We start from the raw sequence: 19,513 nt of genomic DNA, 5'->3' as shown, positions 1-19,513 counted from the left end.
TTTGTTTTCCTTATCTGGAAAGGAATCTGAGTTTTTGATTTCTCTCATTAATGAAGCTATCTATTAATAAACCTAGCATTTAATGGAGTATGGCAAATTAGCATTGTCCATTGCTATCTTAATTTGCTTCTCTGGATTTTGCATATGAGAAAAATGAACCATACTTTTTATGGATCTAATTAATTGAATGATTTTCAACGATTAAAATTTATTTAAAATAAAAAATTCCACAAAAATTCATTTCAATTCAATTTTTTTTTTTATCAAATTAATAAAATTTTTTTGAACAACGAGAAAATGTTACACAACGCTTCCACAGAAGGTGTAATTTGATATTTGCTACAGTAATGAGTATGAAAAATTTGTTTCATTTAAAGATCAAGAAGTTGTTTAAGATTGAACTGCACATACAATTTCTGCAAGGTTGCCTTCAGGAACTTTCCCAGGAGTCTTGAGAAAATCATTACAAGCCGTTAAAAGATTTTGCAATACAGGATTTGGTGGGTTGCTTCTGGCAACGAGTACACTCGCCTCATGCGCCAGGTGGATCAGAGTATCCCTTCTAAACCGTTGAGCATTGTCCTTCAAAAAATTCAACCAAGATTTCTTGGAAAATGCATGCAACTCTTCAATGGGATTACTAGGAGTAGTGGCTATACAGGCAAGAGCAGAACTAGAGTTGCATTTCTCAAGCATCCGACAAAACCTTTCTTTGACGAGAGGAGGTGGAGGAATCCGATCTGTTCGAGCCAAGTGCTTCCATGTCAATTCCAATGGTTCTTCCTGCAAGCATGAAAGTTTATATAAGCCTCCAATGGACAGAAACATGTGCAGTATAAGTTGTTTTTGCTGGAAACCTATCATCTGTAAGAAAAGTGTAACACAACATTAGCCTTACACATCACCTCCATCCTCAATGGTTATTACTTTTATTATCATTGTTATAAGCAGGCCCTAACACCGACATCATCTCTTTTGCCAGAATTGTAATCAATTAATCACAACCATGATGAACAGTGTCACCATCACCACCATTATCCTAGCCTGTAGTATTGACTTCTTTCTTCATCGATACTGTAACTCCACAGCTACCATTATTGACACAAACAGTATCAATACTGTGAATTGCTATAACCACCACTGATGGTAGTACCACTATCCTCAATAGTTTTTCAATGGGAACTTTTTTGTTCATCAATTATTGCTTTTGGTGTGACCGTTACAAACAATATCACCATCACCATCACGAGCATTGCTGCTATTTTTATTGCATTTTTTTTTATCACAGCTACGCGTGTGTTTCTGTGCCTTGCAGAATATCTACGAACTACTAATGCAAATTTTCACAGGGTATGATGGGAATTCGGATTCGTAAACATTCTCAGGACAAAGGATATACCTATAAGTTTTCAATTAATAGAGCATCTAAATGGCCGGCAGAAAGACAATGACATCATTATTCTCTTCAAGCATTAAAAAAGTATCCATTCCATTTCCTTTTTGGGTTAATATAATAACACCTGAAATCAAGCTATTCATTCTGGACGGAGCTACTGTTAAGGGCCTAAATATCAACATACGACCTGTGAACTCCATACAAACCCTAACAATGTAGCATGATAATGATACAACAAAATACCTTTCCAGCTCTTGAAGCTTCCAGTATCATCCGAAGATGACGTTTTCCATTGAAGTGGAATCCATGCTGCAACATCCTTCCATAGACATACTCAAAATCATCCCAACTCTTCTCGGCAATGCAGGCATCTAGCATGGTGTTAAATGTATAGATATCTGGCATTACCCTAAGCTTGCAATCAGATCTACTCCGGATAGAGTTGCTATCTTCTGACATATTGTGGAAAATCTCCTTTGCATCTGCAAACAATCCATGGTCAATATATGCTTTCAGCATTATGTTGCAAGTGACGAGATTTGGGGAGCAAAACTGCTTCATCTGGTTGAAGATGTAAACAGCATTTTGAATGTTTCCAGAGTCCAAGCAAGCTTGAATTAAGCCAGTGTAGGTTACCACAAGAGGCTTATTAGCAACCCTGGATATTTTCTCAACCTGTGGAAGAAAGCATTAAGTGAAACTGTTTGTCCACAAATATAGGAATAATATGCATCTTCAGTATGAGCTAGTGAAGCACCAGCAGATGCATTGTAACAATAGAATGGTAAGCAAAGAAAGTTGTATTAAGAAACATTGTACTAAGATCATCACCTTTTCATGATTTTGTGAAGTCCTATGGTATATTAGTTTCTCTTATCCATTCAGTAGCTATATGATCTCAACATTGAGTTGGTAATATCAAGTTTTCCCATAAAAAATGTTGAGAATTTCCCAAACTTGCGTATAACACAAACAATACTGATTGACCTTTTCTGAACTGTTTGGTCAAAAGGGGCTTTAAATACCTGAAGTAGTGCTTCTTGGCACCTTCCAGCACTACAAAGACATCGAGCAAGATCATAATACAGAGCAGCAGAGCCCACTATTCCTCGTCTTTCCATGTCTTGCACAGCCAGTACAGCCTCGTCTATTCTACCTTCTTTCCATAGAGTACTCACAAGAACTGTATGCAAAAAGAATTTACTTGAAAATGAAATTTTATACAATCATGTGGGAGAAAGAACTGATCAGTCAAGTACCTTTATAGACTATAGCATTTGGAATAGATGATTTCTGCGCTTTCCTAAAAAATTCATGAACCAAGTTGTACTTGCCACATGCATACATAACCTGCTCAAGTAGAAAAATCATTTAAGTCAAATTTGTTATCCTTTCTGGGTCTCTCTCTAATTGAAATTGATAAGTCTTCCCTTCTCGGAAGCGCAATAATGATTTTTCTTTTTAGTTATAGAATAAACACGCAAGATGTTAGGAGTTCTTATAACTACATGAGTAAAAGAATGATTATTTTATCAGTGAAAAGAAGTTTATTTTATTAAAGTACAGAGAGTAAAACCCACCAACAGTCCAGATTATCGTTCATAAAATAGGAAATAACATCAATGAGAAGCTGTTGTTAAATTAGGAAGATAATAGAGAGAGATTATTCCTCTCCCTTACAAGCCTTTTGATTCCTGTTCCTCCATACAATCAAAAAATAGTACAAGAGATTAAAAGAATTTTCCTAACATTCACACTTGTGTCTTATGATGGAATATTGTGAATATTGGGGTTTGGATTTAAAGAAGAATGGATATAAGCTGAGTCTAACAGTAATTGAAGTGGAAGAGATTTGAGGGAAAAGGAGGAATGAATTTGAAGATTCAATTACTAGAGATCTCGCCATAGCAATGAAAGAGGAGAATGAGAAAGGGAAATAAGAATAAGTGTGAATGCAAGAAGAAGATTCTCAAATTTTGAAATAGTGCAAAAATTTTATATGTGCATTGGAAACTTGAGATAATTGACAATCAAAGTAGTCTCCCAAAATCCCCTGATCTAGTTGGCTGGTAGTCAAATGAAAACACGCAGTACAGAAATCAAGAGTTGAAAGTCTTGTTTTTTCACCTACCTCCCTCTCAACTGCAAAAGAAAAAAAAGCCTCCAAAACATAAGTTTTCAAAAAAGTGTTGATATCTATATTGCTAAAAATTTCTGGCATTACTAATAAGCATGCAATAAACAATTTGTGTGTGGATGATGACAGTTATATATGCATAACCTTAACCTGCCACATTGAAATAATAAATGCACATGCAAGCAACATTTTACGGTACCCACGGATACAGAACAGAGGTATTTTTCTTTGCAACAGAAATATTTAGACAGGACAATCAGCAATTGATATCAGTTCGAAGCCCAAGCAGAACCTCTTTACACAACAGAAAACGCTATGTAGCATCACCACTGATCACACTACTCAAGCCCTTTCCAAAAGAGTGGGCCTCATGCTGGGCCAAAATCATAGTAAGGAACAGAGCAGAATTATGGTCCTCCTGATTAAAGCAGAAAGAACATGCATGTATTACCTCCATGATAAGTCCATATGTTGAGACAGAGGGTTGGAGACCCTGTTGCTTTAATTGCTGTAAAACCCAAAATGCACCTTCCCATTGTTTCCTCTGAACACAAGCATTTAGGACCTGCATAATGAGAAATTTCAAAATATAATTTATAGGCACAAAAGGCTTATATACTAAATTTAACTATATAAAGACAACTGCTCGAGGTTGTATACATCCATTTGTTGATGGCAAGGTTAGGAAAACCAAAACCTAATCTTCATGTTGCATTCTGAGAGACTGCAGATGCAGTAAAAACTCATCATCTAACAACTCACAAAGTATATCACTTCATAGACCATATACATCTGGCTTGTGAATTGGTGGCTTCCACCTTGATTGCAAATATATTGAATCATGCTAAAGCACAACCTGTGTGGACACATATGGCATGTATATAAATAGTGTTTACTATAGACTGGCATGTGTGCAAAGAATATAGAATGTTGCATACACACATGAGCAACATGATTTCCTTGATGATTGGGACCACCAGCAGTCATGATCATGGGTCTTAACATAACCAGGAAGACTAGAGATTATGGAATATTATTTTCCAAATTAAGCTACTTGTTTACTGCCAAGTATTTCTAACCGCATTGAAGACAACAATATCTGGTTCCAATCTGGGGTCCCACTTATCGAGCAAAGCCATTTTAAATTTCTTCTTGGGAAGAGATCGCATGCTATCAATCACATCAAACAGCTGCTCCATATGGCCTGCTTGTCCAAGAGTGACGGCAATACAATGATAAGCTACCAAGTCGGGATATGAAGACATTTGTTGCTGGAAAGAAAATAAAGGAGAGTTAGGAAAAGACTAGGTTTTATGGTGTTTATGAGGACAAAGAAGCAAGCCACACCCCAAAACAGTTGCACATTACCAGCATTGCATGAAATATATTCAGTGCCTCCGTTGGTCTCTGTGCCTTCCCTAATACATCAAGTGCAGTTGTGTAAATGTGTCTACATCAAAATAAAGAAGACATGTCACCACTGCTACACAATAAATAAATAAATAATAAAGTTGAAGCTATCCCCCGCCCCCCAAAAATAATTATACATATATACATATATATAGCAAAATTAATACAAAAAGAAGCAAGCTTATAATATGAAGCTTTTAAAAAAACATACAAGTTGAAGAGTACTCATGCAATGACCATGATATTTCTCCAGTAATCCTAAAGCAAGGAATTTCATCTAACAAATAATTTATACAAACGAAAGTAATAATAAATAATAGCCATGTTCTGTAAAGAAAATAAAGCATTTTAAGTACTCCGAAGCACTAAAATTCAAATCCACCAGCATCCCTAGGAAGAAGAATCCTAGAAGAGAACCCATACAAACACCAGTTCCAAATTTTTTATTGCATTGCTCAAGCTCTGAAAATGTTATCTTTTGCTTTGCATTTGAAAATCAAGAGTCGACAGGAACCAGGCACTAAAAGTTGTTCACATAGCAAAAGGAGCATTAAGACTTTACATTAGTGCAGAAAGAACAAATGGTCATTCAAATGACAGTATGAAGTAATTAATCATTTAAGTTGCAACCAGATGCATCTTTCGGTGTTGTAAATTAGATAGTAATAACCACAAAATTCCTGAAACAGTCAAGTCAAATTTCAAGGACAAACATATCACAGACAATAATATAGGGGTTTTAAAAGAGGCTATAAGTTTATTTTACCAAAATAAGGACCTTGTTGGTTTTGGCATGCAAATATATAAAGAATCAATATTAATTACTCATTCAAGATGTGGAGGACCTAATTAATCATGAATCCCTCATACATATATTATGAACTTCAACAAAAGTGAGTCACATTCTCATCCTTTCCTTTGCTTCAAGACTTCATGGTGTATTTGGAATAGGTTCTTTTGCAACTTTTAGGAAGTTCAGAGATGTTGAGAAGGGTTTTAAAGTTTAGAATCTCTGATGAGAGGAAAGAGGCTCATATGATGAAATACTTCCTTTCCTTTCCTTCAAACTCATCATCCACTAACTTGTGTTGCAAACTATTTTGGTTATAGAAAACTGCCTAGATTTTAAGAATCAAGGCCTGACTTTGCAGTTATCATGAGACACTTATTTTCTTGGCTTCTTTATTGGTGTCCAATTCAGGAATATTAAGCTCTAATATTCAAATTTGAAGAAATAGAAATGAAAAGCATTACTCTATTATCCTTTTTCTATATTTCTTACATCCATGAGAGGAGTCTCCTATCCTTCCAGTCAATTTTCTCACTCTTTGAAGATCTCCTTTTAGAAAAAGAAATTGGGAGGGGGGGGGGGGGGGAGCAGGGGCTAGAGGGAAAAATCATCAATATACTTTTGAAATTTGACATATTTTTCTCCATTTTGTTTCTATTTATCAGTTTCTTTCTTAGAGGCAACCCAGCAGTGTAAAATAGCATCGCTATTGCCATCAGCATTTGCATTTTTGCTAAAACACGCCTGACTAACTTAATTTTAATTGCTTCTAGTACTTCCCATAATCCAACCAACTCCATTTTTAAAAGCACACATTAAGAAGAAACCCACTACGGTACCCGTACTTCCAAATAGATCTTCAAGTCTATTTGACACAGAAAAGTAAGTGCCACTCCAACCATGTCTAGTTACATTAGATAATGGAATAGGGAACAAGTGATACCTTAGCCTATAAGATTTAAATCGTTCACGCATTTGAAGCCACTCAATGACTTGTAGCACTCGCCTCCAATTTCCCAATTTACCCAATATTTGAATAACCCTCAATATAGTGTGGTCTGTGTATTTTATTTTTGCGCTGCGCATCATCTTAGAGAACATCCACTCAGGCATATCAACATCTGCACCATTTAGACTATCAAAAGAAACTACTTCAACTTGAATCAGATCATAATAAGATTGTATTAAATAAATATGCAACAGATATAATATAAAACGACTAAACACATAACAAACAAGGCAGGAAAAGATATGGCATTGCAAGCAAAATAAGCAAACAAAATTTCAATTGTGCTCAGACCACCAGTTAATTATACCCATGCTGGAGCAAAAGACATTCATGAAAAAGAAAATATCGCTGAAAAACAATTACAACTTGTAAAATGAAAATTATTTACTAGAGGACTTCTTCTAATTTTCTGCTGTTTCTAACTGAGCTTCTCCTTCTGGTTTTATTCATTCTTGTAGGATAGCTTATCATCCATTATGCACACTCTTCATAAAATTATTCTTCTGTCCAATAATACCAATAATAAGTAAATAAAAAATGGTTTATTATCTTTCTCAGTTCACATAGCTAAATCAGATATAAATAGAAATCGCAAAAGACAAGTTCATTCACCTAGGATTTCTTTTTTACTCAATAAGGCATGTGTCATGATTCACACACACACACACACACACATGATGATGATGATGATGATGGTGGTGGTGGTGATGATGATAGGTCCTAACACATATACAACTGTACAACATTGTACCCAAAATATCTCAACATAGTAAACATCTCAAAACATTTGTTAATTACAAAATAAAAATGAAACATAAGCCATCTTATGGAACAAAACATTAACTTCTGCTAACAATTTTACTAGAGATGAAACTCAAGAGAAGTAGCACTCTAAAAGCAAACTCTAGTTGTGAAAATTTTCATCACATGATTGACAGCCTTAACATGTTCTATGAGAATTTAGTTAACTTCTATTATATGTGAGCATTCCCCCTTTTTCTTTTACTTTAGGGTCAAAAATGGGGAAGGGCCTGCAGCTAGTTTTGGCAATGGGCTGTTTCCAATCCATTTCAGGCCGGAACCACGGGTCTTCATGCTTCATGGTCCAAATCAGTTCTGGTTCGACAATTCAAGGCGGTTTCGGCTGTAATTCTGATTCAACTCCCATTCGAGATTTTTTAAAACTACAATAGTACAAGTATTTTATACAAGAATATATAAATTTATAAGATCTAGATTCATAATACATCATTTATTTAATTTCTAAATAAAAAAAGATAAAAGTAACAAAATCAACTAATATAAATATATTTTTTTAAAATAATTGAAAGAAGCCAGTTTCGGATTGGAACCAGCGATTGAAATTAGCCTACTCCGGGCGCAATTCTAATCCCAGTTCAAGGAGGGGAGACTCCTAATTGGCTCCTTAAAGCAGTTCCTGTCCCATTCATGAACTAGAATCATTTGACTCTGATCCGCTTCATAGTTTGTGTTGAATCCCATGTCGGTTTGGGAAAGGGTAATGTGCCCCTTAATGGGCCATGGACAATCCTCCCTTGATATAAAAGAGTCTGACCCAAATTTAATATGTAGCCTTCCCTAATGTTGGGCCTCCCATGAATGTATCACACTTCAGTGTGGTCCTGGATGTGAGGTGCGTATTGAATCCCACATTAGTTTAATGTATCCCTTATATGGGCTAAAGAGGCTAGGTTCTGAGGTGAGTTAGGTTTGGTCCATATTTAATATGCTATCAAAGTCTCTCACCGATGTTGAACCTTTCGTGAATGTGTCATACTCCATGGTTCTGGACGCGAGTGAGGTGTATTGAATCTCACATCGGTTTGAATCACACGTCAGTTTGGAAGGAGGATAATCTACCCTTATATGGCCATCAACAATCCTACCTTGAGCTAGTTTTAGCGTGAGTTAGGCCTGATCCAAATTTAGCAGTTTGAAACAGACTGTGGCTAAGTCTGCCTGGCACCCTACCCCACAATAAACACTTGATAGCCTCATAATTCTAATGCCAAGGAATGTCATGCAAGACTTATAGGGCTAAGGCTATCACACCACTGTGGGCTCTAAGGAGGGTTGATATATGTAGTAATCCCTTCTTTACAAAAAGGCTATTTCTGTAGTTCGAAACTATGACCTCTAGGTTACACATGGAGTGATTCAATATTACACCAAGGCATCCTCTTTTGCTCTCCCATACAATGACTGATAAATTACAAACAATAATAGATGCATAACAGGTTTATCCACCTACAAATCTATATGCAAGCATAAATGAATATTTATAATGAAATAAGCAAGTATCCAAGACAGCTAAACTATAAGGATAAAGATAAGGAAGATTGATTACCACTTTGCAAGCTTTTGGATTCTCTCCTCCATCTCCATCCTTGAAGCTCGTGGCCTGATACTAACATCCTTATGTTCCTCAAAACTTTTGAAGGCAGCTCTTTCAATTTCCAAATCATCATCACTATCATCAAGGAAAGCCTGATTGCTTCCACTTGAAAATCTTTTTTTTTGCACAATTTCATTGTAAGTGTTTTTATCAATTTGGGCATGATTCCTTACAAGTCTGCCACCCAATTTATTGCCTCTAGCACCAACTTCCTCTCTTTCAAAGGCCTTCCCCTTCCTTTCCGATAGTTTTGGTAAAATTTTACTAGAAGGTAACCCATATTTTGTGCCAATAGTGCTTTTACTCTTTTTAATGTCATTCACAACCATATGTATCCTTTGCCCACTTTGAGTTTTCTTACGCACCTAGGATTTCAATAGAAATCGCAAAAGACAAGTTCATTCACCTAGGATTTCTTTTTTACTCAATAAGGCATGTGTCATGATTCACACACACAGACACATATGATGATGATGAGGATGATGATGAGGATGATGGTGGTGGTGATGATGATAGGTCCTAACACATATACAACTATACAACATTGCACCCAAAATATCTCAACATAGTAAACATCTCAAAACATTTGTTAATTACAAAATAAAAATGAAACATAAGCCATCTTATGGAACAAAACATTCCTCACTGAACTACAAGCTATGAAGAGGTGTTAACACTTATAATAAGAAATACACAAGATTTAAATATGAGCTTTAGGCTCAAAACTTCTGCTAACAATTTTACTAGAGATGAAACTCAAGAGAAGTAGCACTCTAAAAGCAAACTCTAGTTGTGAAAATTTTCATCACATGATTGACAGCCTTAACATGTTCTATGAGAATTTAGTTAACTTCTATTATATGTGAGCATTCCCCCTTTTTCTTTTACTTTGGGGTCAAAAATGGGGAAGGGCCTGCAGCTAGACTTGGCAATGGGCTATTTCCGATCCATTTCAGGCCGGAACCACGGGTCTTCATGCTTCATGGTTCAAATCAATTCTGGTTCGACAATTCAAAGCGGTTTCGGCTGTAATTCTGATTCAACTCCCATTCGAGATTTTTTAAAACTACAATAGTACAAGTATTTTATACAAGAATATACAAATTTATAAGATCTAGATTCATAATACATAATTTATTTAATTTCTAAATAAAAAAAGATAAAAGGAATAAAATCAACTAATATAAATATATTTTTTAAAAATAATTGAATGAAGCCAGTTTCCGATTGGAACCAGCGATTGAAATTAGCCTACTCCGGGCGCAATTCTAATCCCAGTTCAAGGAGGGGAGACTCCTAATTGGCTCCTTAAAGCAGTTCCTGTCCCATTCATGAACTAGAATCATTTGACTCTGATCCGCTTCATAGTTTGTGTTAAATCCCATGTCGGTTTGGGAAAAGGTAATGTGCTCTTTAATGGGCCATGGACAATCCTCCCTTGATCTAAAAGTTTGACCCAAATTTAATATGTAGCCTTCCCAAATGTTGGGCCTCCCATGAATGCGTCACACTTCAGTGTGGTCTTGAATGTGAGGTGTGTGTTGAATCCCACATCGGTTTAATATATCCCTTATATGGGCTATAGAGGTTAGGTTCTGAAGTGAGTTAGGTTTGGTCCATATTTAGCATGCTATCAGAGTGTCCTATCGATGTTGAACCTCTCGTGAATGTGTCATACTCCATGGTTCTGGACGTGAGGGAGGTGTATTGAATCCCATATCGGTTTGAATCACACGTTGGTTTGGAAAGAGGGTAATGTACCCTTATATGGCTATGGACAATCTTCCCTTGAACTAGCTTTAGCGTGAGTTAGGCCTGATTCAAATTTAGCGGTTTGAAACAGACTGTGGCCAAGTCTGGCACCCCACCTCACAATAAACACTTAGATAGCCTCATAATTCTAATGCAAAGGAATATCATGCAAGACTTATAGGGCTAAGGCTATCACACCACTGTGGGCTCTAAGGAGGTTTCATATATGTAGTAATCCCTTCCTTACAAATAGGCCATTTCCGTACTTCGAAACTATGACCTCTAGGTTACACATGGAGTGATTCAATATTACACCAAGGCAACCTCTTTTGCTCTCCCGTACAATGATTGATAAATTACAAACAACAATAGATGCACAACAGGTTTATCTACCTACAAATCTATATGCAAGCATAAATGAATATTTATAATGAAACAAGCAAGTATCCAAGACAGCTAAACTATAAGGATAAAGATAAGGAAGATTGAATACCACTTTGCAAGCTTTTGGATTCTCTCCTCCATCTCCATCCTTGAAGCTCGTGGCCTGATACTAACATCCTTGTGTTCCTCAAAACTTTTGAAGGCAGCTCTTTCAGTTTCCAAATCATCATCACTATCATCAAGGAAAGTCTGATTGCTTCCACTTGAAAATCTTTTTTTCTGCACAATTTCATTGTAAGTGTTTTTATCAATTTGGGCATGATTCCTCACAAGTCTGCCACCCAATTTATTGCCTCTAGCACCAACTTCCTCTCTTTCAAAGGCGTTTCCCTTCCTTTCCGATATTTTTGGTAAAATTTTACCAGAAGGTAACCCATATTTTGTGCCAATAGTGCTTTTGCTCTTTTTAATGTCATTCACAACCACATGTATCCTTTGCCCACTTTGAGTTTTCTTACTTGTACCTTGATACAAGTCCTCTAACTCAGCATCCGTGCTATGAGTTTGATCAAGCAGCCACTGCCTATCTTCTGTTACTCTTCTCTCCCTCCTCTTTACACTAGCATCTGCTCTACTTTCTCTGCCAGCCAATCTAACACTTGATTCAATGGTTTCCCTTTCTTTGTTATCAAGTTCATGGCTATTTACATCCCTTTGGCCAATGGCTCCATCAACATTATCCCCTAACTCATCACTTTTCCTGACTTTGGACATATTTTCTTGATCCATGAACCCCTTATACCTCAATTTGGCAGACCTCTCAGTTTTTCCCAGTGATGTTGTACTGCTTCCCCTCGAGTCATCCTTCAACTTACGCCCACTTAATTTACGCACTTGCTTCTTTTCCTGAGCAGTTTTAACGGACTCCATAGCTTTCAAATACTCATCAAAAGCCGGCTTGAATTCAAACTCTTTCTCAAGAAATCCAACCCCAACCAACCGATTATCCAAATCTTCATTTGACATAGCCTTAATTCTTAAACCAAAACCAAAAACTCTAGTTTTCTTACTACTAATTGTGTTTAAAGGAAAACAAAAAAGTGGTCGCCGAGAATTAAAATGTGGTTTCCAACTATAACCACAATTGAAATAAGGACTTCCTTCAAAAGAACAGAAACCCATTTGTCCATTTGTCATAGTTATGACCTTCATATCAACTCACACCCAAAAACTCCCCTACACCAAGTTCAAGCTATCATGGACTGCACAAAAAACGCTTCCTAGCTTCACCTATAATTGCAAAAAAAAAAAAAAAAGATAAACTTCCTACTCATTGATCTTCTAACACTTGAAAATGAAAACGAAATTCACTGAGCCAACAAGAACCAATAATCCAATGAACTTACAGGGCCTTTCTGGGCTGGCAGCAAGTTAATTTCGAGTGCTAAATAGAATTTTCCAGTTCCCAAATCATGGAAAACATCAAACATGCTCCAGCTTTTTACGATTCATTTTCTTCACTGCTACTGTCACAAAGAATTAACAAGGGAGAGGGCGATAATCCTCCATGGGTTTATCGTTGTAACGCCTAATTTTACGTTCTACGTTTCGGCAGGATAGGATTTGCGATTTGGATATTTTATGGAAAATAACTACTCGTGCCTTGCACGTGCTAATTTTTAGGAAAACTAGTACATGAAGGCAAAGATCAGCAAATAGGCTAAGGCCTATATTAGAAAGAAGCCCAATACCTATATTAATTAAAAGCCTGAGCCTTATCATAGGCAAATAATCAAAGTAATAGGCCTAAAAATAATAGATTGCAATTGAAACTCACAACTTTACCAACAATTTTTGAATTTTAAAAGTATCTCATCCTCCTTCATTAACTTCAATTTAAATTATAAAAATCATTTAATTTTAATTTTAATTAACTAAAGTCTCCCTTACCTATTTTTTTATACTTAAAACATATAAAAAATATTATTATTTCTTGACTAAAACTTAAATTAAATTAAATTTTGAAAGATATTTATGAATGAGATTGAAGTTGAAAAACAATTATGAAATATTTCATAAATTCATAGATGAAAGTGAAATTTACCCTACTGGTGAATTGGACAAGGGTTGAAAGAAGGAATGTCTTCCATGTCCAGCTGACTAGTGATGACAACTGAGACTTTTAGCCCAGAAAAAAAAAATGGAGAAGAGATGGCGTTTTTTCTCTCTAAAAATACTAAAAGGAGAAGATTGGATTTTGAAAATATCAAGATGCTAAAACAAAATAATTTGTACTTAGTCCTTATCCCATGAAAGAGTATCACATATAAATAATAAAATATAATTATATAATTTTTTATGCATATACTTGTTTAAAGAAAAGTATTTTATTTTTTAGCATATGTAATATTTAAAAAAAATAATTCTTAAAAATATTTTCCAAGTACAATCAAATAATAAAAAATAAATTACTAGAAAATATTTTGATAATGTATGAACTTTTTACGAAATTTTTATAAGAATTTTATAATTTTTGCATAATTTTAAAGTTAAAAAAGTAAAATTTATATTTTTAAAAAACAGTGCAACTTACAAAAGGTTAAATTACTAGAAGCTACACTTTTGTAAATCCTATTTGTCTTTTAATTTCTAAATCCATTTGTAGTGGCCGGGTGGGCCCTCTGGCGAAGAATACGACCGTTGCACAGTCTCCTTAGCATCCCTCAAATACCAAGAAAGAAAAAAAAGAAGAAACAGAGACGCATTCAAATTTCAAATTTTCAAATTGTCGCAATAAAGAAAAGCTGCCACTTTGCACATCCCAATTCCATTTCGGGCACTAACCATCCGCAGCTCTTCAAATTTCAAATCCAATCTCAGCACCTCATCTTTCTTTTGCCCAAAATCCACATGAAAAGCCAAATATTTTTAGCTTCCGCATGGCTTCAAATGATCAACATACTTTCTTGAGCGTCATTTCGAGCTCAGAATTGTTTTTGGGTTTTACTTCTTAGAGCTTGAAAGGCTAACATTGGTATTGAATTGGGTATATAACACAGAGCCAGAGGAGCCTTCGTATGCCCATTTGAAATTTTCTTCTACAATGAGGGAAGAAAACCCTTTTGAGCACAAATCTAAAGCATCTAAATTTGCTGATCAGAATCAAGCGCCGAAGCCACAGAACAACGTCAAAGGAAATAGCAACAATGGTTCGAAGCTCCGATCATCGTGGGGTTCACACATTGTTAAAGGGTTCACAGCAGATAAGAAGACTAAGGCGCAGACGACTGCAGTTACGAGCAAGAAACTTCCGTTAGCAAATTCAGATACTGCAACCCAAAAGAACCCTTCTCATTCACGTGTCAAAAGATCACTTGCTGCTGATCTTTCTTGCTCTTTAACAGCCACCCAAGTCCACCCACATGCATACCCGGCTACTCACCGGAGACAGTCTTCTGGGTCCCGTGATTTGTTTCTGGAGTTAGACCATCTAAGAAGTCTGCTTCAAGAATCGAAAGAAAGGGAATTCAAGCTTCAAGCTGAGGTATCAGAACTCAAAAGAAATGGAAGGTTAGTGGATCTTGAGAGGGAGCTTGAAAGAAAGAAAAATGAAGTCGATGATCTTTCCCAAAGAATTGGGCATTTGGAATCTGAGAAAAGTGTTCTTTGTGAACAAGTGGCTGAGATGTGTTTGATTTCAGAGAAGAAGCATGAAGATATATTGAAAAGGGAAGGCAATGAGAATTCAATGGGAAATTTAGAAATGGAAGTTGTAGAGTTAAGGAGGTTGAACAAGGAACTGCAGATGGAGAAGAGGAATCTTTCTTGCAAACTATCTTCTATGGAGACTCAATTGACTTCTCTTGCCAAGGCTTCTGAGGTATTACTACTAACATCTTTTCTTTAATTCTATGCTCTATTACTGTTATGCATTTTTCTAACGAACTAAAGCATGGCTTTATAAGATATCTCTGCTATGAATTTTTTAAGTTTCGGCTTGATGATTAACCAGTTTGGCTCTTTTTGCTTACTGTGTGCTGAATTCTTTCAGAGTGAAATTGTAGCGAAAATTAAAGCCGAGGCATCTTCTCTGAGACTGACAAATGAAGATTTATGTAAACAAGTTGAGGGTCTGCAGATGAGCAGGTTAAATGAGGTTGAGGAGCTTGCCTACCTGAGATGGGTCAATTCATGTTTGAGAGATGAGTTGAGGAATTCATGCACAACAAATTCTGATAAGGCCTCAAGCCTGAACTCAGAAGAGAAAAGTAATGAATCCGTCGGCTCATACTCTTGGAGGAGTAATGAGTGCTTAGAATACAGTAGTGCAAAGAGATTAATTTTGATTAAAAAGTTGAAGAAATGGCCTATTACTGATGAGGATTTGCCAAACTTGGAATGCCCTGATAAAAACTGGGTCCATTCAGAGGAAGGAAGAAGCCCAAGAAGAAGACACTCCATAAGTGGATCTAAGTACAGTGTAGAAGAGTGGGTATCAAGTAGGAGAAGGCAATCTGATGGATTTATGTGTGGTAAGGAAGTAGAAAAGGAAGCTGAGTCAGTAAATTCTCAGAAATACGTTTTGGGCATGGATCAAAGACCTCAAATATTTGAAAATTGCTTAGAGAATAATAAGATAGTTTCATCACTAGATGTTGAAAAAAGGGCTTTGCGTGTTCCTAATCCCCCTCCAAGACCCTCTAGTTGTATTACCAGTGGACATAAAGAAGAAGTTTCACGTCAAGTTCCACCACCACCACCACCACCTCCACGTCCACCTCCCCCTCCACCTCCCCCTCCCCCTCCTCCAAAGTTCTCAGTTAGTAGTACTACATCAGGAGTGGTGCAGCGAGCACCACAGGTTGTTGAATTTTACCATTCACTAATGAAGAGGGACTCTAGAAAGGAATCTTCAAATGGAGGAACTTGTGATGCCTCAGATGTTGCAAATGTTCGTAGCAGTATGATTGGTGAAATTGAAAATCGATCATCATATTTGCTTGCTGTAAGTGGACGTTCATTTCTTGTTCAAAGGTCGTTTTTGCACCATATTCTTTGAACAAATTTCAGCTTGAAAATTCTATACTATATGACTTAAGCTTGTTTTGTTTCCCAAGAAAATAGAAGAGATAAGAAAGGAATGCTTAACTTGGATCCTTGCATATTCCAATATTGAACTTGATGCTCTAAGAATCCAAATCCCCTTTCCCCCTCTTTTAATTTTGAAATGAATATTAGTAATTATACTTTTGGCTTCATGATATATTCTACAATACTATATGGTTTAAATGCTTAATAGTACTAATGCCAACCTCTTTGTAGATCAAAGCAGATGTTGAGACTCAAGGAGAATTCGTCAATTCACTGATTAGAGAGGTCAATAATGCTGTTTACCATAGCATTGAAGATGTTGTGGAATTTGTGAAGTGGCTTGATGATGAACTTGGCTTTCTGGTAAGTTGGCCTTTTTATTTGTTAGAGTAACTTAATATGATTGAACTTCTTCAAAGATCTTAACTAAGCTAAGTTATTATTATTACTATTTAAAAATCATGGCCAATGGATAAAAGAAAATCTTGTTAGTAAGAAAATTTACAGTAGAATATAAGTTACATAACATAAGCTTGCCTTGTAACTCAAATGGGGCACAATCACCTTGCCTGTTCCCATCTGTTCAACATGGAACTACATTTTCCAACTTGATAATCATAACGCCATTAGGGTTGTTAATTGTTATACATGAATTTGAATAGCATTCTTTATTTTTATCATGCAACCAAATAATAGAAAAGAAGTCATTGTATTGCCCAAAAAAAAGGAGCATAATTGGAGTAATTTTCTAATGATGCTTCTATGTGCATAGGTGGATGAAAGGGCAGTCCTGAAGCACTTTGATTGGCCAGAAAAGAAAGCAGATACATTGCGAGAAGCAGCATTTGGCTATAGAGATTTGAAGAAGTTGGAATCAGAAGTTTCATATTACAAGGATGATCCTAGAATGCCTTGTGACATTGCATTAAAGAAAATGGTCACTTTATCTGAGAAGTAAGAACCTGAATTTTTTCTTGCACAGTTTGTTTTCTATAAAAGACTTATCCTATATTAAATAATGTCCATTTTGCTCTAAAAATTTATTTTCTTAATATCCTCATGCAGAATGGAACGTACTGTTTACAACCTTCTAAGAACAAGAGAACCCTTGATGCGTAATTACAAAGATTTCCAAATTCCTACAGATTGGATGCTGGATGATGGCATTGTTAGCAAGGTAAGCTACATTTAGCTGTTCCATTCTAAACTGGTCTTTTATATTTTAATATTAAGTTAGAAATTTTTTAGAATAATCCTATGTTTCCCAATAAGATGAAACATAGCATAATTCTAGTTTTTGTCAAATTTCTACTGGATCACACAATTTCCACTGGCTATTTTATTCCTGAGGTCTTGTATTTTCTCGATGCTTCACATGGCAAAATAAATTGACCACTCCATCTTGCAGATTAAATTTGGGTCAGTGAAGTTGGCAAAGAAGTACATGAAGAGGGTAGCCATTGAAATTCAGTCAAAAGCAGCACTAGAAAAGGACCCTGCATTAGACTATATGCTTCTCCAAGGAGTTAGGTTTGCTTTCAGAATTCATCAGGTTTGTGACAGACAACCAATTTTATTTTATTTCACCAATAAGATGATCTGGTTTTACAACCCATATATAAAGATTTAATTTTTATTAATTTGTGAATTTGTTGATGCAGTTTGCTGGAGGATTTGATGCAGAAACAATGCATGCATTTGAGGAACTTAGAAACCTTGCTCATCTTCTCAACAAAAAGTAAAAGTTATTATCAACTTGAGTTTACCACCAGTAAGCAAAGCTTTCAATAGTTGAATATATGTGGGCACTGGGGCAGAGTGTGTGTTGCTCCCTGGGGCTTTTAACCAGTGAAAATTTTAAGGTTTGATGTGTGAAATAGGAAGCAATTTTGTCAGAGATTTTTGCTCGCTTCTTACTATAGGAAGCAAATCACGTGTGGTGTTATCCACTTGGGAACCTGGGCTCATAATTTTTCCAATAAAAGCACCTCACTCGGGAGCTTAGAATCTCGCTTATTCTATGCATTGAGGAAAGAAAAAAGAATGTTCAAATTAAAAATTGAATTGAATATGGAATTGTAAATCGAAAAATAGCCGATGAAAAATTTCAGAAGCGGCCGGTGGTGAGCGATGACAACAATGCTAATAAGCTCATGGCAACACTTGGAAGAAATGTTAAAAATGCTAAAAAACCCAAATTTCAATTATGGTTCATAATAAAATTAAATATATTTCTATCAAAATAATTGAATTTTATAGATTTAATTAAATTGCTACGTTATAATTGAGTTGGGTTGAGGAGAGCAGCACGTGGGGAAGCAGACATATGGAAAAGAAAAGAAAAGAGCCTGCCCTGAGATTAGACATATGGAAAAGATGGAACATTGCTGCCATAACCCTATAAATAGCTAATAAACGCAAAACCAATCGTTTCATCCAAACTTCTTATCAAATGTCTTCTCTTCACTGCTCCCTCCCATCAACTTCAATCATTCCCTATTCTTTTGCCTTCCCTTCATTTTCACCCTTTCTTGTTCATTTCTCCGTTTCTTTTTTATTTTTTTTTAATTATAAAAACAAAAAATAAAATTTACTATTTATAACCTGGTTCAAAAGTTTTCAGAAAATAAATTAAATAAAACAAATAAATACTTATCAGAAAATCAAGAAAAATTATCCAAATAGATATAATTTTAATTTTTTAAATTTCAAATTATTTAATTTAATTATCCTCGACCAAATATTGTTTGTATTCATATAAATATAATTTTTTATAAATTATTAAAAAATTATCAGAACATATCTATGTAAATAAAAGCTAAGAAATTTCATATATTATATATATAATTCATACTTCTCCATGACCATTAATATATGGGTGATATCAAAAGGGAGGATAATACTTCACTTTTGAAATTATGGAAATGCAAATTTATTTCACTCGTGCCAAACCCAACTACCTAATGTCGTTAGCTTTAATGAATTTAGCCAAGTATCGTTTTGTTTTTTTCTTTGCTTAATTTGTCAGCTGAGCAGACCAAGCATGCATGGCGGTGTGGGGGTCTGCTTTGACACTTCTACTTCTGCCACCTATAGGTTAGGTTTGGATAATGATAAGTCTTTCTGTT

The 19,513-nt window shown here is 35.6% G+C and overlaps 2 protein-coding genes across 3 annotated transcripts; one reads left to right on the top strand and one right to left on the bottom strand.

Annotated features, from left to right (window-relative positions):
- Positions 1-348: 348 nt before the first annotated feature.
- On the bottom strand, positions 349-12,924 carry LOC110599659 (pentatricopeptide repeat-containing protein At1g30610, chloroplastic). Of its 2 annotated transcripts, XM_021736163.2 has the most exons (11): positions 12,701-12,924; positions 11,788-12,584; positions 9,111-9,494; positions 6,677-6,868; positions 4,902-4,983; positions 4,613-4,804; positions 3,985-4,098; positions 2,656-2,746; positions 2,422-2,579; positions 1,640-2,071; positions 349-783 (listed from the first exon to the last, which is right to left on the bottom strand). In XM_021736163.2, the coding sequence occupies exons 2-11, from the start codon at positions 12,504-12,506 to the stop codon at positions 391-393; spliced, it is 2,757 nt and encodes a 918-aa protein (XP_021591855.1). In that variant the 5' UTR covers positions 12,507-12,584; positions 12,701-12,924; the 3' UTR covers positions 349-390. The 2 variants fall into 2 exon arrangements, with proteins under 2 accessions (XP_021591855.1, XP_021591856.1); XM_021736164.2 differs by lacking the exon at positions 9,111-9,494 and having other exon boundaries at positions 11,404-12,584.
- Positions 12,925-14,054: 1,130 nt separating this feature from the next.
- LOC110630772 (protein CHUP1, chloroplastic) lies at positions 14,055-18,406 on the top strand. Its single transcript, XM_021778345.2, has 7 exons — positions 14,055-15,174; positions 15,346-16,299; positions 16,617-16,748; positions 17,158-17,339; positions 17,451-17,562; positions 17,794-17,937; positions 18,047-18,406. Exons 1-7 carry the CDS (start codon positions 14,398-14,400, stop codon positions 18,125-18,127), a joined length of 2,382 nt encoding a protein of 793 aa, XP_021634037.1. The 5' UTR covers positions 14,055-14,397; the 3' UTR covers positions 18,128-18,406.
- The last annotated feature ends 1,107 nt before the right edge of the window (positions 18,407-19,513 follow it).

This window comes from Manihot esculenta, chromosome 14, assembly GCF_001659605.2.
Source record: "Manihot esculenta cultivar AM560-2 chromosome 14, M.esculenta_v8, whole genome shotgun sequence".
NCBI classification, from domain to species: Eukaryota; Viridiplantae; Streptophyta; class Magnoliopsida; order Malpighiales; family Euphorbiaceae; genus Manihot; species Manihot esculenta.
Note: the sequence above shows the minus strand (reverse complement) of the source record. Positions and strands in the feature narration are given on the sequence as shown.